The sequence below is a fragment of the Bos mutus genome, chromosome 8, assembly GCF_027580195.1.
Source record: "Bos mutus isolate GX-2022 chromosome 8, NWIPB_WYAK_1.1, whole genome shotgun sequence".
Taxonomy (NCBI): domain Eukaryota; kingdom Metazoa; phylum Chordata; class Mammalia; order Artiodactyla; family Bovidae; genus Bos; species Bos mutus.
In genome coordinates, this window is record NC_091624.1 from 33892005 (window position 1) to 33919055 (window position 27051).

General features: G+C 36.4%; 1 protein-coding gene across 5 annotated transcripts in view; it reads left to right on the plus strand.

Annotated features, from left to right (window-relative positions):
- Positions 1 to 24781, plus strand: part of AGTPBP1 (ATP/GTP binding carboxypeptidase 1) — a 192810-nt gene extending 168029 nt beyond the window's left edge. For all 5 annotated transcript variants that reach the window (XM_070375389.1, XM_070375391.1, XM_070375390.1 and 2 more), the window contains 3 exons: positions 3123 to 3299; positions 7024 to 7184; positions 24038 to 24781. In XM_070375389.1, coding sequence (XP_070231490.1) covers positions 3123 to 3299; positions 7024 to 7184; positions 24038 to 24212 — 513 coding nt within the window. In that variant the 3' untranslated portion in view covers positions 24213 to 24781. The remainder of the gene's footprint in view (positions 1 to 3122; positions 3300 to 7023; positions 7185 to 24037) is intronic.
- Positions 24782 to 27051: the final 2270 nt, after the last annotated feature.

Here is a 27051-nt window from a genome sequence, read left to right on the forward strand (position 1 = left end):
TCTGATTGTCAAGAATATAGGTCTTTCAGTTTATTTCTAGATTTTTTTTATAAGATCTAGAATGTAATTAGCTTTGGATTCCTGAACTATATGATAGTTTTTTAGTGTATAGAAAAGCAACAGATTTTTGTAGTTTGATCTTGATCCTTTACAAGAAAAATCCCAAATAAACATCCTTACCGGCTATCCACAATAATTAAAAAAGAAGAAAGGTCAAAGTCAGCAAAAGAAAGGAAATAAAATGAGCAGAAATAAAATTGAGACCCTGCCACATCTTCAAATAGAAAATGTCAGTGAAGCCAAGAGTTGATTTTTTTTTTTTTTAAAAAAAAAACAAAAAAAACAAAAAAATAGCCAGGCTCATTAAGAAGTCCCAATAAACAAAGAGGAGAAATGTCAACCAATATCATAGACATACCAAAAAATCAAAGAGAAAACTATGAACAGTTTTATGCCAACAAAATTGGAAGACCTAGAGAAATGGATAAATTCCTAGAAATATACAGTCTTCCAGAACTGAATCAGGAAGAAATAAATAACCTGAACAGACTGATCACCAGTAGTAAAATTGAATCAGTAATCAAAAAACACCTAGCAAACAGAAGTCCAGGGCTTGATGACTTCATAAGGGAATTCTACCAGACATACATAGAAGAGGTAATACATACCTTTCTCAAACTATTTCAAAAAACTGAAGAGGAGAGAATACCTAAATTCATCCTATGAGGCCAACCAACATTGCCCTGATACTGAAATCCAAAGACACTGCAGAAAAGATTATAGGCCAGTATCTCTGATTAATGTAGATGCAAAAATCCTCAAAGAAAATATTAGCAAATGGAATCCAAGAATATATGAAAAGAATCATACATCATGATCAAGTGGGATTTATTCTAAGATTGTAAGAAGGGTTCTGAATCCACAAATCAATCATTGTAATATACCACATTAACAAAAGGAAGGATAAAAATCACATGATCATCTCAATAGATGCAGAAAAAAGCATTTGACAAAATTCATCCATTCATGTTAAAGATTCTCATCAAAGCTGGCATAGAGAGAACATATCTCAACATAATAAAGGCTGTTTATGACAAACCCATGCTAATATACTCAGCAGTGAAAAACTGAACACTTGTCCTCTACAAGTGCTTTTCACACTTAGATTTTTATTCTATCTGGAATGTATTTTTGTATGAGATGGAGGGATATAATTTTTGTTTACCCATGTGTAACCAGTTGCGTCAGCACCATTTATTAAACAGTACCCCTTTCCTCTGCTGATTTTGTAAAGCCATCTGTTATACACCTTGTTTCCCATGTATGGGTGTGTTTTGAGGTATGCCTAGGATTGAAGTGAGATCTTTACTTTGCATCTTGTCTGCTTTTCCTTCTGTCCCAGTGTCTCTCCTACCATACTTATGCCTAAATCAGCACCCCAGATTATTTTCCAAAACAGATTTCAGTAACATACCACTACCCTTAGCAGAACTTCAAAGCACTTTTTCTTTTTGGTATCCTCTCTCTTTGTCTCCTTTCCAAAATAAATGAGTAGAGTCATATTAAAAATAGAAACACGCCACAAATATAAAGTAGTAAGTAAAAGTTATCTTCTCTCAATCACTAATCAATCACTTTTACAATGTGTATTGTGAGACTTGCCTGTAAGCACATTCATTCATAGGGGTATGTAAACATAGCATTTGATGTTTTAGTATTTTTTTTCACACTCCACAGCAGTTTTTTTTCACATAATATTTGATGGCCATCTTTTCATCTTTATATCTGTCTCTGTCTCTTTTTGACAATTACACAAGATTTTCATTGTGTATTTTTGTTATTATTGTACCTTGTTGGTGGCCACTTCGTTAGTATTGCCAAATTGTCTTTCATAAAGATTGTACAAATCAGTACTCCCCGATGAATGATAGTGCTGTCTCTCTAAACATCTTATTGTCACCTTTGCCAGGTGAAAAAATATCTGATGGTTTTAGTTTGTGTATCAGTAATTATAAATATATGAGATCAAGTATCTTTTCTTATGTTTGATCCCTATTTTTGATCCTTTGTTTGATCCAATTATGAGCTCTAGTTTTAAAAAATAGCCTTTTTCATATTCTGTCTTTGCTTTGTATAAGTCACCTAATTATTGTTTTGAAAATACTCTTCGTGTGTATTATATTACATTTTTTTTAATGAAGTGCAGTAGTTTAAAACTTCTGTCGTATTTGTTGATTTTTTAAAAAGTGGTTTCTTCTTCTGCGGCTTAGATTTTCTCATTCTAAGATTTTTAAAGTAGAGTTCCATATTTACTTTAGAGCTTTTAGTTTCATTTAAAAATTTAACTTACTAATTTAAAATTTAAGTTCTCAATCTTATTAAAGTTTAATTTGATAGAAAGTGACTTTAGCTAGTTTTTCTCAGTGGCTGAGCAGCTGTGTCAGCATTTTGTGAATGATCAATCTTCCTAACTAATAATAGTACTAACTTTAACAAATACCTTTGACTTTAATTCTGAACTCTCTTTCTAAAGATGTGATATTCCTATACCAGTATCACCATTTAACTTCTGTTAGATATGTATTTATCTGTTGGCTTATTTCTCTAGTCATAGCCTTTGATTCAGAATTCTCCAGGGAATTCTATATTTTATTTTCAGGTGAATTTGAGAATAATTTCAAGTTTAAAAAATGTGGGCATTTAGATTGTGATTATCTTAGGTTTATTGATTAATTTAGAGATGATTAACATTTACAGTGTTAAATCTCTTAGTCAAAACATCTTCATGACTAAAGTGGAAAAACATCTTCATGACATATTCATTTTAAATATGTTTTTCTTAATGTTTTAAAACATGGTTTTCTTATATAGTTTTATTTCACTTATTGGTTATTACTATGAATATTACTTTTTATTCTATTTTCTGACTACTGTTTGGGAAAGCAGAAAAATCTGACTTAGTAAAAGGATTATTTTGATGTTTTGGTTAGCAGGGGATATAGGAAGAAGATCCACATGGACTGCTGTAATGACTATGTTTTCATAAAAATTTTTTTTTAGAAATTAAAAAAAATGACAAAAAAGAAAGCTTTTGAAATATTTTATCATTTTTATCTTTGCAGACTTTGCCTAAGATTCTAAGCCATATTGCCCCAGCATTTTGCATGAGCAGCTGTAGCTTCGTAGTGGAAAAATCTAAAGAATCTACAGCTCGTGTTGTAGTTTGGAGAGAGATAGGAGTGCAAAGAAGCTATACCATGGAGAGTACTTTGTGCGGCTGTGACCAGGGAAAATATAAGGTAAAATATCTCAGGATCTCTAGCCATAGAAATATTTCAAGACTGTCCTTTCATATATACTCTAGTAGTTTTCAAATGTATATTAAATGATATGTTTGTTATACTGAGTTATATGTAATTCACAATAATGGAATTGAATCATATGCAGTGTTAAGAACAGTCTCTCTCTTGTTCTTAAATTCTCTGAACTAATAGCTTGCTTTGGGTCCTTATGAAGTTTTAGTTGAGTCTGTTTATAGTCATAATTTTTAAGAAAGTACACTGTAGTACACATTTAAATAGTGATTAGTGATTATGATTTATAATGAACTCTGAAGGTAGTACGATAATAAAAAGTTCTATCATTTAAATTTATTGAATGTAAGTATATTTTTATACATTTAGAAATAGACACATTACACTAGAAATAGACACATTTATTTATAAAGTTTTTTTTTATATTTAGATTTTGTGCATGTGTGACTTATAAATGCATGAAGTGTTTGTTAGTCGCTCAGTTGTGTTCGACTCTTTGCTACCCCATGGACTGTAGCCAGCCAGGCTCCTCTGTCCATGAAATTCTCCAGGCAATAATACTAGAGAGGGTTGCCATTCTCTTCTCCAGGGGATCTTCCCGATCCAGGGATCGAACCTGGGTCTCCTGCATTGCAGGCAGATTAGATTCTTTATCATCTGAGCCACCAGAGAAGCCCTTTCAATGCATATCCCTTCACTATTTTTTTTTTTTTCTTTACTAAAACTCTTCTGTGCTGCCATAGGCTTTTAATGGAAGAGAGTTCAGACTTTACTTTTGAAATTTAAGAGTAAATTTAAGAGTAACTTCCTTGGTGGCTCAGAGGGTAAAGATACACCTGTAGTGCAGGAGACTCAGGTTTGGTCCCTGGGTTGGGAAGATCCCCTGGAGAAGGGAATGGCAACCTACTCCAGTATTCGTGCCTAGAGAATTCCAAGGACAGAGGAGCCTGGAGGACTGCAGTCTATGGGGTCACACAGAGTCGGACATGACTGAGTGACTAACACACACAACAAATGTTAGGTGACTTTGAATTTTTTAAAGTTTGAGCATGTCATAGGAAATAAATAGACCTTAGGTAAAACAACTGTTATTCTGTTTAGTTGCGTCTTGTTTTTTTTGATGTGGTACAAGAGGAAAGTGAATCTCATGGTGATTTTCACGCATCTCACATAAAAGCAATTATAGCTTTATGTTTAGAAGGAGTTTAAAAATCTTCCAGGTGCTTAGTATTAAAAATGTAAACATATTATGGTTGGTGCCAGAATCTTTAAGTGGAGAGCTTTGTGACTTTTCCATTCTATAACAAACTAGAAAAAAAAAAAGGTATAAATTTTACAACTGATGTTCAAACTTTGGGGCTCTGGATGGGTAGAACTTGGTGAAATTCTAGTACTTTGTGGAGAGTGACTTTTCCCTAGTGACTTTAAGTTGACCTCAGAATACTATTCTTTCAGAATGTGCTATCTTTTCAAATCTCTCCAAATACTGTAAAGTGGTGACTTCTAGACTCCCAAAGTCATGGTTGTGGTGAGAGAGGAGCTTGGGTACCGCAGCCCGCAAATTGTGCCTCGTGGTTATTGCTTTAGTGGATGGTATGTGTGTGGGATGGGAAAGCTTGACAGTCACTTTTGTAAATGACCATAGGAAAAAAAAATCTTGTACTTTGTGATTTAGGGAAACAGACTGTAAATTATTTTTTCTCAAAGAGATACTTTATGCAGTCAGATTGGAAAAGGAAACTAAAAGCATCAGTGTCTATGAAACTAGTTTCTGGGGGTAGGGAGAGAGGATGTCAGGGAGGCTGAAACTTAAATGCCCCTTGAAATCATCTATGGCATAATAACAGCAGTATTTTCATATTAGATTTGTATTCTACTTATAGACTTTCATTGGGTTATTTAAACGTTCTGTTTTTGCTTTGATAAATGTATTTGGTCATTGAAAAAACCACATAAAATATCTAAAATGTATTTTGAAACAAAATGTTAGACAAGTTTTGTAAAAATTATTAATTTTAACTTTTAAAAATAAAATGGATACATAGTAAATAGTTGACTTCCCAGGTGGCTCAGTGGTAAGAATCTGCCTGCCAATGCAGGAGACACAGGAGACATGAGTTTGATTCCTAGGTTGGGAAGCTCCCCTAGAGAAGGAAATGGCAACACTCCAGTATTCTTGCGTGAAAAAAAATCGCATGGACAGAGGAGGCTGGTGGGCTACAGTCCATGGGGTTGCAAAGAGTCTGATATGACTGAGTGACTGGGCACACAATGAATAGTCATTTCTCTTTTATATGATTTATATTGATATACTTCATGTGATTTACACTGGTAGAGTTACGTTGATTTAATAAAACTCTTAGAGAAGTATGTCTTACTACAAAAAATAAGTTTTTTACATCTAAAATTCAGTCCTTTTATCATAACATATACTTCTTTAAAAATTTTTTTAACTAGCCAACTTTTTAAAGAGCAACTTTAGATTCACAGAAAAATAGAGTGCAAAATACAGAATTCCCATATACCCCTACCCTCCCCTCCCACCACATAATGTATACTTTTCAAACTTGTTAATATTAGCTAATAAGTTGTGTGAGTCTAATAATATTTTAAGAAACAAATCTTTTCACTCTCAAGAATGTTCTTATATTACTGAATTTTAGGTTTCAAATATTCTTTATTTTTGATGAGCTAACTCAGGAATAGGCATAGCCTTTCTAAACCTCTTAGATTAAGAAGGCAAATGCATTTTCTAATAAAGTTAATTAAGTTACATTTCCTAGAGTATTTGGAGGTGGCCAGACTATTTAAACAGTCAGTCAGTCATTATTTTAAAGGCATGTGCTTCATAGAGTAAATAACAGTTTTTATAATTTACCTCTTCAGTTGCTGTATGGTTTTAGATGGCTGCAGCCTTTGTTGGTGTAAGGATTTTATTTACTTTAGAGTTTCATTTTTATCTGAAAAGTAAATGATAAATAGTAGTCAATTTACAGTAGTCAATTTTTATCCTTTATGTGGTAATGTTTAACTTTTGCTGAACCTTATATTATTTATTGGGAAACTATTAAAAAGTGTTGTGGTAAAACTTTATTTTTGTTTTATTAGATCAGATTTGAAATGGGCATTCTTAACTGACATGAAACATAAGAGTTTATTTTATTTTTACCTCATTGGCTTAGATTTGTTGATTCTTTTTTTTTTTTTTACACAGTCACCTTTCTTTTGTTTGTTCTTTACTCACTGGTTTCTATTTATCATGTAGAAAAAGTATGTATAAACTAATATTCAAGTATACAGACTGGAGCCTTGATTGTAACACTGTTTCGACGTCAGCATCTGAGTAGTAGATTACAAGTACTAGCAAGGTCTTGTAAAAATATACTTTTACATATGAGCTCCAAGAATAACTTACCTTCAAGATAGTCATCTGCTTTTTTCCCCCCTTCTCAGTGTGTTGGTGAAAATATTTTGCACACAGTAAATGAGAATAGACATTTTAGAAATTCTTTTTTAAGATGGTTTCCTTTTTGACTTAAAATAATCTTACATTGTTAAGACACTGTGCTTATGAGTTGTAGGTTCATACAAAGTAACAGGCTTTTATTTTATTAATATAGCTTCAAATTCCTTTTATGTAATTTTAATGAGATATAGCCAGAGGATAGCAAATGTCCTAGTTACATGTTTATGATTGCTTTATTTCTAGGGTTTACAGATTGGTACTCGAGAATTGGAAGAGATGGGAGCAAAATTTTGTGTTGGTCTATTGCGTTTGAAAAGACTGACATCCCCATTGGAGTATAATCTGCCTTCCAGCCTGCTTGACTTTGAGAATGACTTGATTGAATCGAGCTGCAAAGTGACTAGGTAAGACACACTTGTTTTATTCTTTTGTTATGCGGTTATCCTGTCAGAATTCATAGTTCAGTAAGAGGAAAGGCACAGAGACTTTGACAGTCAAGCATCTTTAGAATTTATATAAATAAGTTTGCACATCTAATGTATGTTCCAAAATGTGATAATATTCTTGATTCTTTTAACATTGGTATTTGGATAAAATTTTAGTAAATTACCCTTATATTTGAAATGCTATTTTAGTAATCTTAATGATTTACTTTTAACTCAAAAGTAAGCATGTATCAGGTAATATATAAATTAAGAACGCTTGGAGCCAAAATTCATACTTCAAAAGAAATTTTATTTTGTTGATAATCTATATACATCAAATGGCTTTCCAATATCTTCTGACTACATCAACTAGAAACAGCTAATATAGTATCACTCTGAAAATTTAACTACATGTGACAAGTATTTTTCTAAGTAGGTAATCTTTTGCTCCTAAAATTCAATGTATGTAAATTTTGATCAGATACAGGCTCAGACATAATTTGATGTCATATTTCTTAATCACAATACTAGAGTTTAGCATTTTATACTCTGATACATATAGTTAGAAATAGTCCCATTTTATAGAATCTTCATGGTTTTTGTTGGTAGACACTGACATTAGATTTGTCAATTTATTGCCAGGCTCTGTTGTATGTATCAACTTAACAGTTTTAAGTGTAGTAAAACATTAATTAGAACTCTATTTTTATATAATGTGATAACTGAGATAGTGATTACCTGCATTCTCTACACTTCAAAACACTTGGTAAACAATAATGGAAATAATTATAAATATATTTATTTATTAAATAAATATGCATAAAGTTGTTCTCATTGATGTTTAGAAGCTTCCTTTTCATTTATTTTATGTACTTTTGATTTCTGTTCCTAATGTTTCATTGTTGGTGTTACCTCTTTATGGAGGTAAAAGTCACAAATAAAATTGTAAGATATTTAAAGTATACAATGTGATGATTTGGTGTATATATGTATACACTGTGAAAGGATTTCCCCCATTGAGTTATTAACATGTCCATACATCACATTACATATTTACTTTTGTGTATGTGTGTTGGGAAGTATTTTTCAGTTCTGCTCTCATAGCAAATTTCAGTTACATAATCCAGCATTCTCTAGTATCAGTTCAGTTCAGGCACTCAGTTGTGTCCGACTCTTTGCGACCCCATGAATTGCAGCACGCCAGGCCTCCCTGTCCATCACCAACTCCTGGAGTTCACTCAAACTCATGTCCATCCAGTCGGTGATGCCATCCAGCCATCTCATCCTCTGTCGTCCCCTTCTCTTCCTGCTCCCAATGCCTCCCACCATCAGGGTCTTTTCTAATGAGTCAACTCTTCTCATGAGGTGGCCAAAGTACTAGAGTTTCAGCTTTAGCATCATTCCCTCCAAAGAACACCCAGGACTGATCTCCTTCAGAATGGACTGGTTGGATCTCCTTGCAGTCCAAGGGACTCTCAAGAGTCTTCTCCAACACCACAGTTCAAAAGCATCAATTCTTCGGTGCCCAGCTTTCTTCACAGTCCAATTCTCACATCCATACATGACCACTGGAAAAACCATAGCCTTGACTAGATGGACCTTTGTTGTATAGTCACCATGTTATTCATTACTTCCTCAGACCTTGTTTATCTCAATAACTGAAAGTTTGTATTATTTACCTCTTGCCTGAAAAATCCCATGGATGAAGGAGCCTGGTAGGCTGCAGTCCATGAGGTCCTGAAGAGTCGGACATGACTGAGCAACTTCACTTTCACTTTTCACTTTCATGCATTGAAGAAGGAAATGGCAACCCACTCCAGTGTTCTTGCCTGGAGAATCCCAGGGATGGGGGAGCCTGGTGGGCTGCTGTCTATGGGGTCACACAGAGTCGGACACGACTGAAGCGACTTAGCAGCAGCATAGCCTGGTAGGCTGCAGTCCATGGGGTCACTAAGAGTCGGGCATGACTGAGCGACTTCACTTTCACTTTTCACTTTCATGCACTGGAGAAGGAAATGGCAACCCACCCCAGTATTCTTGCCTGGAGAATCCCAGGGACAGAGGAGCCTAGTGGGCTGCTGTCTATGGGGTCGCACAGAGTCAGACACGACTGAATCGACTTAGCAGCAGCAGCAGCATTGCCTCCTCTTCCTGCCTCCTACCCTTTGGCAACCACTTTGCTACTCTCTGTTTCTATGAATTGTTTGAAATTTTTTTTTTTTTACATTTCACATGTAAATGACACCAAGCAGTATTTCTCTTTGTTTGGCTTATTTCACTTAGCATAATGCCCTCCAGTTTCATCCATGTTGTAGCAAATGAAAGGATTTCCTTTTCTTAAAGGCTGAATAATATTCCATTGTATAAGTTCAGTTCAGTTGCTCAGTCATGTCCAAGTCTTTGCAACCTAATGGGCTGCAGCATGCCAGGCTTCCCTGTCCATCACCAGCTCCCAGAGCTTGCTCAAACTCACGTCCATTGAGTCAGTGATGCCAACCAACCGTCTCATCCTCTATTGTCCCCTTCTCCTGCCTTCAGACTTTCCCAGCATCAGGGAGTCAGTTCTTTACATCAGGTAGCCAAACTTTTGGAGCTTCAGCTTCAGCATCAGTCCTTGCAGTGAATTCAGGACGGATTTCCTTTAGGATGGACTAGTCCAAGGGACTGTCAAAAATCTTCTCCAACACCACAGTTCAAAAGCAGCAATTCTTCGGTGCTCAGCCTTCTTTATGGTCCAACTCTCATATCCATACGTGACTACTGGTAAAACCATAGCTTTGATTACACAGACCTTTGTCGGAAAAGTATTAGCTCTGCTTTTTAATATGCTGCCTTGGTTTGTCATAGCTTTTATTAGTATCTATCTGCATTTTCCTTATCCATTCATCTGTCGATGGTCAGATAGTTTTTATACTTTGACTATGTGAATAATACTGCTTTGAACATAGGAGTACAGTGTCTTAATGGTTTTTAGTGTACAGATCTTCCACTTTCTTGGTTAATTTATTCCTAACTTGTTTTTGATGCTATAGTAAATGAAATTGTTTTCTTGATTTCTGTTCCTGATGTTTCATTGCTTAGTGTATAGAAATGCAGCTGGTGGTATTTTTACGGATGCTATATGATGTCTTGTCTATTGAAAATAGAGAAAATTTACTTTTTCCTTTCTTATTTGAGTGACTTTTATTTCTTTTCTTCTCTAATTGCTTAAGCCAGTATTGTGGTGAGAGTGGGCATCCTTGCTTTGTTCCTTATCCTAGAAGAAAAACTTTTAGTATTTCATGGTTAGCTGTGGGCTTGTTGTATATAGCTTTTATTATGCAAGAGTGCATTTTCTCTTTACCTGGTTTATTGAGAGTTGAGTGAATGGATGATGAATTTTGTCAAATGCTTTTCTGCATCTGTTGAGATGATTGTATGATTTTTAGCCTTCATTTTGTTAATGTGGTAAATCACATGGATTGATTTGCATATGTTGAACAGGGTGCAAGGTGATCAAGATTTATGTGTGAGTCTTTTAATGTATTATTGAATTTGATTTCCTAATGCATTTTATTGAGGACTTTTCCTCTAAGTTCATCAGGGATATTGACCTGTAGTTTTCTTTTTTTTTTTAAAGTTCTTTCTCTGACTTTGGTATTTAGGATAATGCTAACCTTATAAAATGAATTTAGAATTGTTCCCTCCTCTTTTAATTTGGGAAAAGTTTGAAAATAATTGCTATTATTTAGTCTTTAAATGGTTGGTAGAATTCACTGAAGCCATCTGATCCTGGGATTTTCTTTCTTGGGAGGTTTTTGAGTATTCATGCAGTCTCCTCACTCATAATTGCTCTGTTCACATTTTCTATGTGTTTCTCATGATTCAGTCTTGGTAGCTTGTATCTTTCTAGGAATTTTTTCCATTTGTTCTTGTTTGTCCAATTTGTTGGTGTATAATTGTTCATAGTAGTCTCTTATCCTTTGTATTTTTTAATGTATCTTTTGTGATGTCTCTTTTATTTATAATTTCTCCATTTTTTTAGAAAGTCTTAACAGTTTATTCTTTTTTTTTTTTAATTAACTCTAAGTTTCATGGATCTTTTTAGTCTCTATTTTATTTATGTCTGTCTGATTTTTGTTATTTTCTACCTTCTGCTAACTCTAGGCTTATTTATTCTTATTTTTCTAGTTCCCCGAGATGTAAAATTGGGTTGTTTATTTGAGATTTCTTTCTTCTTCATGTAGACCTTTATTGTTATAAACTTCCCTCTTAGAACTGATTTTGCTGCATGTCGTCAGTTTTGGTATGTTGTATTTCCATTTTCACTTCTCGCAAGATATTTTTTGATTTCTCTTTTACTCATTGGTTGTTCAGGAACATGTTGTGTGATCTCCACATATTTGTGAATTTTCCAGTTTTCCTAATTGATTTCTACTTTTCTTTTCTGGCCACACCATACAACTTGTAGGATCTTATTTCCCAAACCAGCAATTGAACCCAGGCCCTCAGCATTGAGAGTGCGGAGTCCTAACCACTGGACTGTCAGGGAATTCCCAATTGATTTTGAGTTTTGTATTGTTGTGGTTGGGCTTAATATGATTTCGGTCTTCTTAACTTAATTAAGACTTGTTTGTGGGCTAAGATATGATTTACCCTGCATAATTTTGCCTGAGAAGAATATGCTTTTTTTTTTTCCTGTTGGAAAGCATGTGCTATATATCTTGTCAGGTCTGTCTGACCTAATATGTAGTAGAATTCCATATATATAACTTGGGAGAAATGGACAAATTCTTAGAAAAGTATAACCTTCCAAAATGGAACCAGGAATAAATAGAAAATTTGAACAGACCAATCACAAGCACAGAAATAAAAACTGTAATAAAAAATCTTCCAACCCACAAAAGCCCAGGACCAGATGGCTTCACAGGTGAATTCTACCAAAAATTTAGAGAAGAGCTACCACCTATACTACTTAAACTCTTTGAAAAAATTGCAGAGGAAGGAAAACTCCCCAAATCATTCTACAAGGCCACCACCATCACCCTTCTACCAAAACTAGATAAAGGTGCCACAAAGAAAGAAAACTACAGGCCAATATCACTGATGAATATAGACACAAAAATCCTTAACAAAATCCTAGCAGGCAGAATCCAACACCATATTAAAAAGATCATACATTGTGATCAAGTGTGCTTAATTCCAGGGATGCAAGGATTCTTTAATATCTTCAAATTAATCAGTGTGATACACTAAATTAACAAATTGAAAGATAAAAGCACACAATGGATTAAAGACCTAACTGTAAGAACAGAAACTATAAAACCCTTAGAGGAAAACATAGGCAGAACACTCTCTGACATAAAGCACAGCGAGATCCTCTATGACCTACCTCCTAGAATAATGGAAATAAAAACAAAAATAAACAAATGGGACCTAATTAAATCTAAAAGCTTTTGCACAATGAAGGAAACTATAAGCAAGGTGAAAAGACAGCCCTCGGAATGGGAGAAAATAATAACAAATGAAACAACTGACAAATTAATCTCCCAAATGAACAAGCAGCTCATTCAGCTCAATACCAGAAAAATGAACAACCTAATCAAAAACTGACAGAATGTGGTCCACAGGAGAAGGGAATGGCAAACCACTTCAGTGTTCTTGCCTTGAGAACCCCATGAACAGTATGGAAAGGCAAAATGATAGGATACTGAACTATCCTATCCTGAGGAACTCCACAGGTCGGTAGGTGCCCAATATGCTACTGGAGATCAATGGAGAAATAACTCCAGAAAGAATGAAGAGATGGAGCCAAAGCAAAAAGAGTACCCAGTTGTGGATGTGACTGGTGATAGAAGCAAGGTCCAATGCTGTAAAGACCAATATTGCATAGGAACCTGGAATGTTAGGTCCGTGAATCAAAGCAAATTGGAAGTGGTCAAACAAGAAATGGCAAGAGTGAACGTTTACATTCTAGGAATCAGCGAACTAAAATGGACTGGAATGGGTGAATTTAACTCAGATGACCATTATATCTACTACTGCGGGCAGGAATGCCTTAGAAGAACTGGAGTAGCCATCATGGTCAGCAAAAGAGTCCAAAATGCAGTACTTGGATGCAATCTCAAAAACGACAGAATGATCTCTGTTCGTTTCCAAGGCAAACCATTCAATATCACAGTAATCCAAGTCTGTGCCCCAACCAGTAACACTGAAGAAGCTGAACAGGTCTATGAAGACCTACAAGACCTTTTAGAGCTAACACCCAAAAAAGATGTCCTTTTCATTATAGGGGACTGGAATGCAAAAGTAGAAAGTCAGGAAACACCTGGAGTAACAGCTGTTGAACGGGTTCAAGAAGTTGAACGGGTCTATGAAGACCTACAAGACCTTTTAGAGCTAACACCCAAAAAAGATATCCTTTTCATTATAGGGGACTGGAATGCAAAAGTAGGAAGTCAGGAAATACCTGGAGTAACAGGCAAATTTGGCCTTGGATTACGGAATGAAGCAGGGCAAAGGCTAGTAGAGTTTTGCCAAGAGAATGCACTGATCATAGCAAACACCCTTTTCCAACAACACAAGAGAAGACTCTACACATGGACATCACCAGATGGTAAACACCAAAATCAGATTGATTATATTCTTTGTGGCCAAAGATGGAGAAGCTCTATACAGTCAGCAAAAACAAGACTGGGAGCTGACTGGCTCAGATCATGAACTCCTTATTGCCAAATTCAAACTTAAATTGAAGAAAGTAGGGAAAACCACTAGACCATTCAGGTATGACCTAAATCAAATCCCTTATGATTATACAATGGAAGTGAGAAATAGATTTAAGGGCCTAGATCTGATTGAGTGCCTGATGAACTATGGACGGAGGTTCATGAAATTGTACAGGAGACAGGGATCAAGACCATCCCCATGGAAAAGAAATGCAAAAAAGCAAAATGGCTGTCTGGGGAGGCCTTACAAATAGCTGTGAAAAGAAGAGAAGTGAAAAGCAAAGGAGAAAAGGAAAGATATAAACATCTGAATGCAGAGTTCCAAAGAATGGCAAGAAGAGATAAGAAAGCCTTCCTCCGCGATCAATGCAAAGAAATAGAGAAAAACAACAGAATGGGAAAGACTAGGGATCTCTTCAAGAAAATTAGAGATACCAAGGGAACATTTCATGCAAAGATGAGCTCGAAAAAGGACAGAAATGGTATGGACTTAACAGAAGCAGAAGATATTAAGAAGAGGTGGCAAGAATACACAGAAGAACTGTACAAAAAAGAGCTTCACGACCCGGATAATCATGATGGTGTGATCACTCACCTAGAGCCAGACATCCTGGAATGTGGAGTCAAGTGGGCCTTAGAAAGCATCACTTCGAACAAAGCTAGTGGAGGTGATGGAATTCCAGTTGAGCTGTTTCAAATCCTTAAAGATGATGCTGTGAAAGTGCTGCACTCATCATGCCAGCAAATTTGGAAAACTCAGCAGTGGCCACAGGACTGGAAAAGGTCAGTTTTCATTCCAATCCCAAAGAAAGGCAATGCCAGAGAATGCTCAAACTACCACACAGTTGCACTCATCTCACATGGTAGTAAAGTAATGCTCAAAATTCTCCAAGCCAGGCTTCAACAGTATGTGAACCGTGAACTTCCAGGTGTTCAAGCTGGTTTTAGAAAAGGCACAGGAGCCAGAGATCAAATTACCAACATCCACTGGATCATGGAAAAAGCAAGAGAGTTCCAGAAAAACATCTATTTCTGCTTTATTGACTATGCCAAAGCCTTTGACTGTGTGGATCACAGTAAACTGTGGAAGATTCTGAAAGAGATGGGAACACCAGACTGCCTGACCTGTCTCTTGAGAAACCTATATGCAGGTCAGGAAGCAACAGTTGGAACTGGACATGGAACCACAGACTGGTTCCAAATAGGAAAAGGAGTACGTCAAGGCTGTATATTGTCACCCTGCTTATTTAACTTCTATGCAGAATACATCATGAGAAATGCTCAGCTGGAAGAAGCACAAGCTGGAATCAAGATTTCCAAGAGAAATATCAATAACCTCAGGTATGCAGATGACACCACTCTTATGGCAGAAAGTAAAGAGGAACTAAAAAACCTCTTGATGAAAGTGAAAGAGGAGAGTGAAAAAGTTGGCTTAAAGCTCAGCATTCGGAAAACGAAGATCATGGCATCTGGTCCCATCACTTCATGGGAAATAGATGGGGAAACAGCGGAAACAGTGTCAGACTTTATTTTTTGGGGCTCCAGAATCACTGCAGATGGTGACTGCAGCCATGAAATTAAAGGACACTCCTTTGAAGGAAAGTTATGACCAACCTAGATAGCATATTCAAAAGCAGAGACATTACTTTGCCAACAAAGGTCCGTCTAGTCAAGGCTATGGTTTTTCCAGTAGTCAAGTATGGATGTGAGAGTTGGACTGTGAAGAAGGCTGAGCACCGAAGAATTGCTGCTTTTGAACTGTGGTGTTGGAGAAGACTCTTGAGAGTCCCTTGGACTGCAAGGAGATGCAACCAGTCCATTCTGAAGGAGATCAGCCCTGGGATTTCTTTGGAAGGAATGATGCTAAAGCTGAAACTCCAGGACTTTGGCCACCTCATGCGAAAAATTGACTCATTGGAAAAGACTCTGATGCTGGGAGGGATTGGGGAGAGGAGGAGAAGGGGACAACAGAGGATGAGATGGCTGGATGGCCTCACCGACTCTGTGGATATGAGTCTGAGTGAACTCCAGGAGTTGGTGATGGACAGGGAGGCCTGGCGTGCTGCGATTCATGGGGTCACAAAGAGTCGAACACAGCTGAGAGACTGAACTGAACTGAATCGAAAAGTGGGCCAAAGAACTAAACAGACATTTCTTCAAATAAGACATACACATAACTAATAAAGACATGAAAAGATGCTTAACAGCACTCACTATTAGAGAAATGCAAATCAAAACCACAATGAGGTATCATTTCACACAGGTCAGAATGGCAGTCATCAAAAAGTCTACAAACAAATGCTGGAGACGGTGTGGCGAAAAGGGAACCCTCTTACACTTTTGGTAGGAATGCAAACTGGTGCAGCCACTATGGAGAACAGTGGAGAGTCTGTTAAAAAAATGGTAATAGAACTGCCCTACGACCTAGCAATCCCACTGCTGGGCATGCACTGCGAGGAAACAGAACTGAAAGAGACATATGTCACAGTGTTCATTGCAGCAGTATTTACAGTAGCCAGGACATGGAAACAACCTAGATGTTCATCAGCAGATGAATCGATAAGGAAGTTGTGGTACATATACACAATGCAATATTACTCAGCTATAAAAAGGAGCACATTTGAGTCAGTTCTAATGAGATGGATGAACCTAGAGCCTACTATACAGAGTGAAGTAAGTCAGAGAGAGAAAAACAACTAGTGTATATTAACACAGATATATGAAATTTAGAAAGATGGTACTGATGATTCTACATGCAGGCGGCAAAGGAGACACAGATGTAAAAAACAAACTTTTGGACTCAGTGGGAGAAGGCGAGGGTGGGATCATTTGAGAGAGTAGCACTGAAACATGTATATTACCATATGTAAAATAGATGACCAGTGCACGTTTGATGTGTGAAGCAGGGTACCCAAAGCCAGTGCTCTGGGATAGGGTGGACAAGGGGGATTAGGATGTGGGGGACACATATATACCTGTGGCCAATTCGTGTTGATGTATGGCAAAAACCACTGCAACATTATAACTATCCTCCAATTAAAATATAAATTAATTAAAAATAAAAATCAACAGTGTAAGATGACACACAAACACAAAATTCTTAATTGTAATGAATTAAGGGGAGATTAGGGAGAAGGAAACTCTCAAAAAAAAAAGACTCCAGAGAATGATTTTTAAAAATTGATAAACATTGCCCAGGCTCGTAAGTCCAGCATTGTGGGAGCCTGGTAGAACTTATTTAGAGGAGGCTTTTACTTACTCTTCTCACTTTACCCCCTTTCTGCCTTTGACTCTTAAGTGAATAGCGTCTCTGATAAAACGTCTTTGAAAAGTCAGCTTCCTTCTGTTTGGATTAGGGGATTGCCTAAGCGAGGAGATCTAAAGGTCTGATTGCTGTTATAAAGCCTTTTAACCAATTCTGTTTTCAGTTTCCCCTGACAACCATTATCTTCAATTCCTGAACTTTTCTAGTGTTTTGTGATACAAATCGGCATTTTTTTCTTGGCCTCCCCTTCTGTAGATGTTCAGCAAAGTGGAGCAAGTTAGAACTCAAGCCTCCTCTTTTCATCCGTCTTCTTCCATCTTCCAACATTTTGTTGATCTCTTCTTTGCTATTATCTCTTCAGTTTTCTTTTCTTATGTATTTATCCTTTTTAAAAAGTTATTCTTTTCTGTCATCCTAGTGGCTTTTGAGATCCACTATGTTTATCATAAGTTATACAACTTTTTTTTTTCAGTGAAACGAAAAGAAATTATAATTTAATTATATTTTATATTGTTAGGGCATTTGTTGGAAATTACCACACACAAATCATTTTAATTTTACCCAATTGTATTTGCTGTATAATAAAAATTCCATTTCATATAACACTCTTTCTGCCTTATATTTTTCCTAGGGGGTGTGTTTCTTTTAGGTCAAAGCTGGGAATGTTGGGGAAAGTCACTTAAGAACTTAAACCTTGTTGGGCTGCACCCTGCAGGCCTGCAGTTCTTGTAGTTGCCCAGCCGTAAGACCAAATAAAGCACCCAGAGATAACTAGAGAGATCAGTGGTTTTCTTTGATAGTGAGTCTTAACATGCCTGATGTAAGGTCCTGGAGAGCAGACAGTGGGCAGGACAAGGCAGCAGGTTTTGCTATGGTGGCAGGGGTGGGTGCTACCAGTTTAACAGGGAATTGGCGTCAGGTTGTCTCGTCAGTTACTACAGAAACCAGCAGAAGGGCCTGTTCCTCATCACCACTTTGATAAACTATTAATAGTGGGTGGAGCCATTTTTAAAGCTCAACATTCAGAGAACTAAGATCATGGCATCTCATCCCATCACTTCTTGGCAAATAGATGGGGAAACAGTGTCAGACTTTATTTTGGGGGGCTCCAAAATCACTGCAGATGGTGACTGCAGCCATGAGATTAAAAGACGCTTACTCCTTGGAAGAAAAGTTATGACCAACCTAGATAGCATATTGAAAAGCAGAGACATTACTTTGCTGACAAAGGTCCGTCTAGTCAAAGCTATGGTTTTTCCAGTAGTCATGTATGGATGTGAGAGTTGGACTGTGAAGAAGGCTGAGCGCCAAAGAATTGCTGCTTTTGTTTTTTTTTTTTTTTTGAATTGCTGCTTTTGAACTGTGGTGTTGGAGAAGACTCTTAAGAGTCCCTTGGACTGCAAGGAGACCAAACCAGTCCATCCTGAAGGAAATCAGTCCTGAATATTCATTGGAAGGGCTGATGCTGAAGCTGAAACTCCAATACTTTGGCCACCTGATGCGAAGAACTGACTCATTAGAAAAGACCCTGATGCTGGGAAAGAGTGAAGGCGGGAGGAGAAGGGGACAACAGAGGATGAGATGGTTGGATGGCATCACTGTCTCAATGGACATGAGTTTGAGTAAACTCCGGGAGTTGGTGATGGACAGAGAGGCCTGGCATGTTTCAGTCCATGGGGTCACAAAGAGTCAGACATGACTGAGCAACTGAACTGAACTGGAGCCATTCTGATCCAAAAAGTAGAATAGTCACTAGCTAGGAGTGGAAGGATGGGAGGTGGGGCAGGTTATTGATTAGGCTCTATGATTAAGAGGGAAGGTTAGTCATGTGAACAGGCTGTGGGTGAGACAGGGACTCCTTGAGCGGGGATGTACACAGAGCAGGAGCAAAGCCATCTTGAGTGGCCCGACCATACACAACCATGTAGTGTTTTTGAACTTAGCAAAAATTTTTTAAATTTGGCTGCACTGGGTCTTAGTTGCAGCACTTGGAATCTTCATTGCCATTTGTGGGCTTAGTTGCAGCATGCAGGCTGTAGCTTCCTAACCAGCGATCGCACCTGGGCTGCTTGCATTGGGAGTGTAGTGTCTTAAATCTTTGGACCACCAGGGAAGTCCCCAGCAAAAGTGTTTTTACCTGTTAGCTGGACTATTAAACAGTACTTTTAGCAACCCTTTTTTAAAGGATTTGAGAACTGGTAAAACAGTTAATGGGCTTCCCTTGTAGCTCAGTTGGTAAAGAATCTGCCTGCAGTGCAGGAGACCAGGGTTCGATCCCTGGATTAGGAAGATCCCCTGGAGAAGGAAATGGCAACCCACTCCAGTATCCTTGCCTGGAAAATCTCATGGATAGAGGAGCCTGGTGGGCTGCAGTTCGTGGGGTCACAAAGAGTCGGGCACGACTGAGTGACTAACACTTACACTTACTTACTTAAAACAGTTAATAATATTTCTCATTAGGATTTGTGATGGTGACTAAATTTCAGGATATTAAGCATATGATTTTAAGTATGTTTTAAAACATTATGGGAAAGTAAAGTTGAAAAATACCAAACTCTACACAGTGTTTTATTGTAATTAAAAATACAGCCATGTTTAAAATGAAGCCTATTTACTATCTTATAATCAAATAGTGTTTGGATTTTTTTTTAATTAAGATGAAATTCACACAGCATAAAATATACCATTTTAAAATGAACAATTTAATGGCATTTAGTATGTTCACAATATTGTACAATCACTTCTGTCTAATACCATTTTTTTTTTTTAGCCATCTTCCCAGAGGAGATCCTCATACCATTAAGCAGCATTTCCAGTGGGGTATGGGTTTGATACCTGGTTGGGGAGCTAAGATTCCACATGCCTCATGGCCAAAAAACCAAAACATAAAACAGAAGCAATATTGGAACAAATGTAATAAAGACTTAAAAGAAAAAAAAAACTTAAGAAAAAGAATAAAATTATTCTTCTTACATAGATGTCTATTTGAAACTTCAAAATAAGACTGTTAGAATAAGGAAGAGCACATATTCATTTGAAGAGGATTCAGTCTCTCCTCTGACAGGCCATAGTGTAGGGCAGATTGCCCCAATTTGGTGAGGAACTGAGCTGATTTGATGTAGGTTTGTAAAACATATGAAACGTGTAATTCTTCATTCACCCCTGCCCTCTTTATAAGTGTTGCCTTCCAGAGGTCACAGTTGTAGGCCCAGGGTTTCTCACAAGACTGCCCCAAATTCTGTTATTTTCTGTTATATTTGTTTTGCTGCTTTCTGCTTTGCTTTTCAGCTTCTTGCTCTGTGTATTTTAAGAATTTGTCAAATGCCACTAGAGAAAAACCGTTGGGTGTCACATCTCTGTAACTCCTTTCTTCCAGAAAACTTGGCAGCCTGGAACTCCAGCTTTTGCCTCCATTCTTTTGAAATTGCTGAAAGCTTTGATGACTACTCTACCTCTTGGCTGTGGCTTTTGCTGGGCCTTGGTTTCCTCTGGACTTTGCCCCATGCACCTTTTCTCCTGGTTGATTTTGCTTTGTATATCTTCAGTGTAATAAGTAATAGCTTTGAATATAACTCTGTGCTAAATCTTATAAATCTTCCTAGCAAATCACTAAACCTACAACCAAGATCATTCTACCCAGCAAGGATCTCATTCAGATTCGACAGAGAAATCAAAAGCTTTACAGACAAGCACAAGTTGAGAGAATTCAGCACCTTCCAAACCAGCTTTACAACAAGTACTAAGGGAACTTCTCTAGGCAGGATACACAGGAGAAAAGGAGGGAGGAGGGTTCAGGATGGGGAACACATGTATACCTGTGGCAGATTCATTTTGATATTTGGCAAAACTAATATAATTATGTAAAGTTTAAAAATAAAATAAAAAAAAAGAAAGAAAGAAAAAAGACCTGCAAAAACAAACCCAAAACAATAAAGTAAATGGTAATAGGATCATAATATCAATGATTACCTTAAATGTAAATGGATTAAATGTTCCAAACAAAAGACACAGACTGGCTGAATGGATACAAAAGCAAGATCCATATATATACTATGTACAAGAGACCCACTTCAGACCTAGGGAAACAATACAGACTGAAAGTGAGGAGCTAGAAAAAATATTCCAGGCAAATGGATATCCAAAGAAAGCTGGAGTAGCAATACTCATCCCAGATAAAATAGACTTTAGAATAAAGACTGTTGTGTAGGAAGAACAGTAATTATTGATCAAGGAATCAATCCAAGAAGAAGATATAACAATTATAAACATATCTGCACCCAACAAAGGAGCACCTCAATATACAAGGCAAATGCTAACAGTTATAAAGGGAAAATCAACAGTAACACAAATAATAGTGGGGGACTACAACACTTAAGTCACACCAATGGACAGATCATCCAAACAGAAAATTAATAAGGAAACATAAGCCTTAAATAACACATATCAGATGGACCTAATTGATATCTACAGGATATTCCATTCAAAAGCAGCAAAATATACGTTTTTCCTCTAGTGCACATGGAATGTTCTTAAGGAGAGATTACATCTTGGGTCACAAATCAAGCTTTGGTAAATTTAAGAAAATTCAAATCATATCAAGCTTTTTTTTTTTTTAACACAATGCTATGAAATTAGATATCAATTACAGGGGGGAAACTGTAAAAAAAAAAAATACAAACACATGGAGGCTAAACAATACGCTTCTAAATAACCAAGAAGTCACTGAAGAAGTCAAAGAGGAAATGAAAAAACACCTAGAAACAGATGACAACAAAAACACAACCCAAAGCCGATGGGTTGCAGCAAAAGCAGTACTAAGCGAGAAGTTTAAAGTAATACAAGCCTGCCTCAAGAAACAAGAAAATCATCAAATACACAGCCTATCCTTACACCTAAAGCAACTAGAAAAAGAACAAAAAACACACAAAACAGTAGAAGGAAATAAATCCTAAAGGTCAGCAGAAATAAGTGAAAAAGAAATGAATAAAACAGTAGCAAAGATAAAACTAAAAGCTGGTTCTTTGAGAAGATGAACAAACTTGACAAACCATTAGCCAGATTCATCAGGAAAAAAAGAGAATACTCAAGTCAATAACATTAGAAATGAAAAAGGAGAAGTTACAACTGACACCACAGACATACAAAGCATTATAAGAGGCTACTGCAAGCAACTATACGCCTGAAAGAAATGAACAGATTCTTAGAAAAGTATAACCTCCCAAGACTGAACCAGGAAGACATATATGAACAGACTGATCACAAGCACTGAAGACAAAATATGAACAGACCAATCGCAAGCTCTGAAATAAAAACTGTGATAAAAAATCTTCAGCAAACAAAAGCCCAGGGCCAGAGAAGCACTAACACCTATCTGCTCAAACTCTTCAAAAAAATTGCAGAGAGAGAAAAACACCCTGAAAATTTGAAGCACCATGGTCAAAATAGAATGAATCATAGGTTTTTGAAAGTAAAAGAATAATTGTCATTTTAAAGGCAAATAATTAATTCAACTTTTTTCCCTAAAATCCTAACAGAGTGAGGATATTTTAGTTGTGTAACAATGGAATTGTTCTTATGAACGTTAGATGTGTTGTAAAGTCTTATATAATCCTCCAAACCACTCAGCCTGACTTATCAGTACTATTGTGTCATGGTGCAAGCTCTGAACGTTTAAGAGGAAGTTTACTATACAAGATCAAGTTGATTTTGCAATATATTTTTCTCTTTCCTTTAATGAGCAATATTAAAACAATTCTAGGAAAAAATGATACTCTCATCAGATGAGGTTTGCCTTCTCATAAAATTAGAACCATATAATCCATTAACTTGTCTTTTCCATTTCAACTTCAGATATTTGAACTGAATTTAGTATTCAATTGCAGGAATTCTTTCATTTTCGGTGCCTAATAACATCAGCTTCTCTGCTCATTTGAAAATATTATTGTTCCCTTTTTATTGTCTGATTTTATAGCTTTTAATTGCATCAACAATACAAAATTCTTTTTTGGAAATAGGTAGGTTATAAACAAACATACATCTATATGAAATTGAGATCGTTTTGGTCACAAAAGGGGGATATTGAGATGTTTCTGTAATGTTTCTTTGATTGTGTGTGTGTGTGTGTGTGTGCGTGTGCATGCGCGCACGTAAAGTCTCCCAAAGAGGGAGAAATCAGAATATGTGATTTTTTTGAAGAGGAAAGAATATGTTACCTAGTGGAAGGGTTGCCTTAATCCCAAACAGCCTACCTAATGAAATATTTAGAAGCACTTAGCGCTTTTAAGCAAATATCTTTTTCTGTGTCCCAAGGGAAAGTAAGTAATCTGAGTATGGAATGTTCCCTTGTTTTTATTTTTATTCTTGACCAGTGGAGACTGTGAGGATGGGTATATGGGCTGTTCTTTTGGCAAATGATTGTAGACTTAGAATAAGTGGTTTCAGGGTATTACTGGAGGAACCAATTAGATACCACAGTTTCTTATAAAGCTTCTTGAAATTATCTTTAACTTGATTTATAGTGATCAAAATAAACTCCTAAGCCTACAAATTGATGAAATCCTTCAAAGAAGTAACCTACTGAGAGAGTCCATTTTTTTTTTTTTTTAGCTATCTAATTGTAGGATATATATTGATACTCTTGTCAGATAATTAAAAGTTAACAATTCACCCTATATTATCATTGCAATTATTTTCAGCTATTACAAATGTCTTAATTTGTTCATTTGGATAACATTTAAAAAATTAACCCAAATTACTACTTGTATTATACTGAAATCAAAGTTAATCCAGTATAGTCAAATAATCTTATTTTGAAGCCTTGTGACCTAACTAAGTCTTGTGTGTTCTGTATGCTTTGGCCACAGCCCCACCACTTATGTTTTGGATGAAGATGAACCTCGATTCCTTGAAGAAGTTGACTACAGTGCAGAAAGTAATGATGACTTAGATATTGAATTGGCTGAAAACACAGGAGACTATGAACCTTCTGCCCAAGAAGAAGTACTTTCTGACTCTGAATCAAGAACATACCTATCTTGAACCCTTTGCCATCACTTATTAATTGTGAAGAAGAAATGAAATATCTTGGTTTTTGTTACATAGGAAATTTGAGAGAAATGACTTTATAGAAAGCTGACTCAGAAAGACGGAAAGTATCTTGGACCTGTTTGGTTTCAAGACAATAAATATGTTATTAATTCATGATAAAATTGGCACTTGTTTTATTTTAGATATTCAATGCACTTTACATAGCATTGAAGTATCAAATATTGGATTTACTTTTTAAAAAAAACCCTGAGTGTCACTGCATGAGTTTTTAATCTTATGGTTATATATCCTGCATCAAATGGATAATTTTGAGGTGCGTGAGAATATAAAGTCTAAATTCCAGAGTTGTTGAGAATCCTGAGTTACGGAAAACTAATATATATGTACATGGATTCCTGTAGATGTGTCTGTGTAAGGATGGGTAGATATTGAAGATAAGACTGTTCTTCACAATCATGTTAACTGTTGAGTTGTGACTGAAATCATCCAGAGTTTGCCTTGAAACCATTACATTCTACATTTACCAAATTAAACAAATAAAGACTATATTAAATGTTGCATTCATTTCGTCATCCTTTTTAACCAGCTCAGAATATTTGGTCTGTGGAATCTTTGGGGAAATATTATAATAATCTGACATCTGAATACATTGATAAAAACTTCTGGAAAAAATGCTTATAGCGTTGTTTATATAGTAGAGGCATACCTATCATAAAAAATATATTTGAACAGCTCTTTCCTCTTAAAATTGTGTCTCATGGGTGCACCTAAAGTCTGCTGTTACAGACTATCAAAAAGGTTTAAAAATGTAGTGAGAGTATGAGCCAGTGTTAAATGTATATGAAGCTTATGCTGCATCTCCTGAGCTGTGCAGTTATTAAGTGTACTGACGTGAATTCATTTAGGGCACGCTGACACTGTAACTGAGTCCTAGAAAAGGCAGTGAATTTCAGCCTTTTCTTATAGTGACATCTTCCCAAGTTTAAGCTGTCCTGCTTCAGGAATGACTGTCCTTACTTACGAAGCAAAATAAAACAAGTCCAATGACATTGGATAAATGCTCTAAGAACTAAGTTTCTGTTGTAACAAAACAAATCCAAAAAGATAATGTATGAACAGACTTGCCAGGGCTTGGGTGCTTCAGTTTTGGCATGTTATCTTCACATATTCTGGAGAATTTTTCAAAATCTTTCTTTAGAGACCTGTAATAATGAAAAAGAAATTATAAAAGTGTTTCAGATTTTTGCACTTTCCATATCAACGATTTTCATTGTCTTATTTGAGACATTTCACCCACAGTATGGCTTCTTCTTGGTACCAGAGGAACCATGTTTAAAAACATAGCAAGGGGCCATAATATTGAGGTCTTATCTCTAAATAGCCTAATTCTTACTAATCTCAGAAAGTAAAGACTAAATAGATTGTGAAGTTGAACTAGCCCTCTTAGTGTGTGGTGACCTGATTTAGGAAATGTCAGGATACTTTAGCATTATTTATTTAATAATTAATGATTTGTAAAGTTAATTTTATTATTTTATATAGTAATAGAAAGTAATTACATATATAACTCTAATTTTTTCAGAGGGTGGATTATAGAGCCACTACGTGTGTGAACTTTTCTCGGCTCTTACAAAACTAGAAATTAAAAGTCAGAGAAGTCTTGTATGAAAGGCAACTGCAGCTACTAGAATATGCAGAATAACTCACAGTGTGTGTTTCTTATGTTAGCAGTATAAACACCTCTTACCATAGGCTGCTATCATACTTTATATTGATGAGGCATGGCTTTTAGTATATGTTGCACGCCTGAACATGCTTTTTATTAAGTAATTATTCATAAGATTGAAGAGAAGTTCTTTATAGTTAGGAGATGACTAACAATAAATAACTTTGGAAAAGTAAGAAATAATTTAAATCCTAACTTTTCTAATTAGGGGTAAACTAAAAATCATTGGCTATTTGTAGCTAAAAATGCCCTGAATTTTACCTTTTTAGATTTTCGTAAAATGACTGATATGCCTTCAGTGCCATAATCCTGATAATGAATGTGGCTGATAAAGTGAAAGTGAAAGTCACTCAGTTGTGTCTGACTCTTTGCGACCCCATGGATTACACAGTCCATGGAATTCTCCAGGCCAGAATACTGGAGTGGGTAGCCTTTCCCTTCTCCAGGGGACCTTCCCAACCCAGGGATCGAACCCGTGCCTCCCGCATTGTAGGCGGATTCTTTACCAGCTGAGCCACAAGGGAAGCCCAGGAATACTGGAGTGGGTAGCCTATCCCTCTTCCAGCAGATCCTCCCAACCCAGGAATCAAATCAGGGTCTCCTGCATTGCAGGCGGATTCTTTACCAACTGAGCTATCAGGGAAGCGTGGTTGATAAACCAAGTCTAATAAGCAAGAGTCGGACCCGACTGAGCGACTGAACTGAACTGAACTGAATAAATGAATTTAGACTTACTTGATTTACTTCACATTTGGAACTGTGAATTTCATAACTATAGTTTTGATCTAACCCATTGGTTCTCAAATTGTGTATGTATTGTGTGCATCAGAATCACCTGGAGAACTTGTTTCTCGAAACATAGATGACTGATTCTGTAGATCTGGGGCAGGGCCCCCAAATGTGCATTTCTTAAAAATTCTCAGATGGAATCACACTCAGATGGAGTCACACTGTATGAACCGCTGATATGATATGATGCTCTGTTAGCATCACGGTTTCCTAAGAATCACAGGACCTATGAATTGGAAGTCAGCACCAGAAATGAGTTAGAGTAAGGTAATTTGTAGAATCAAGAAAATAGGCAGAGATCAAGAAAATCACTGG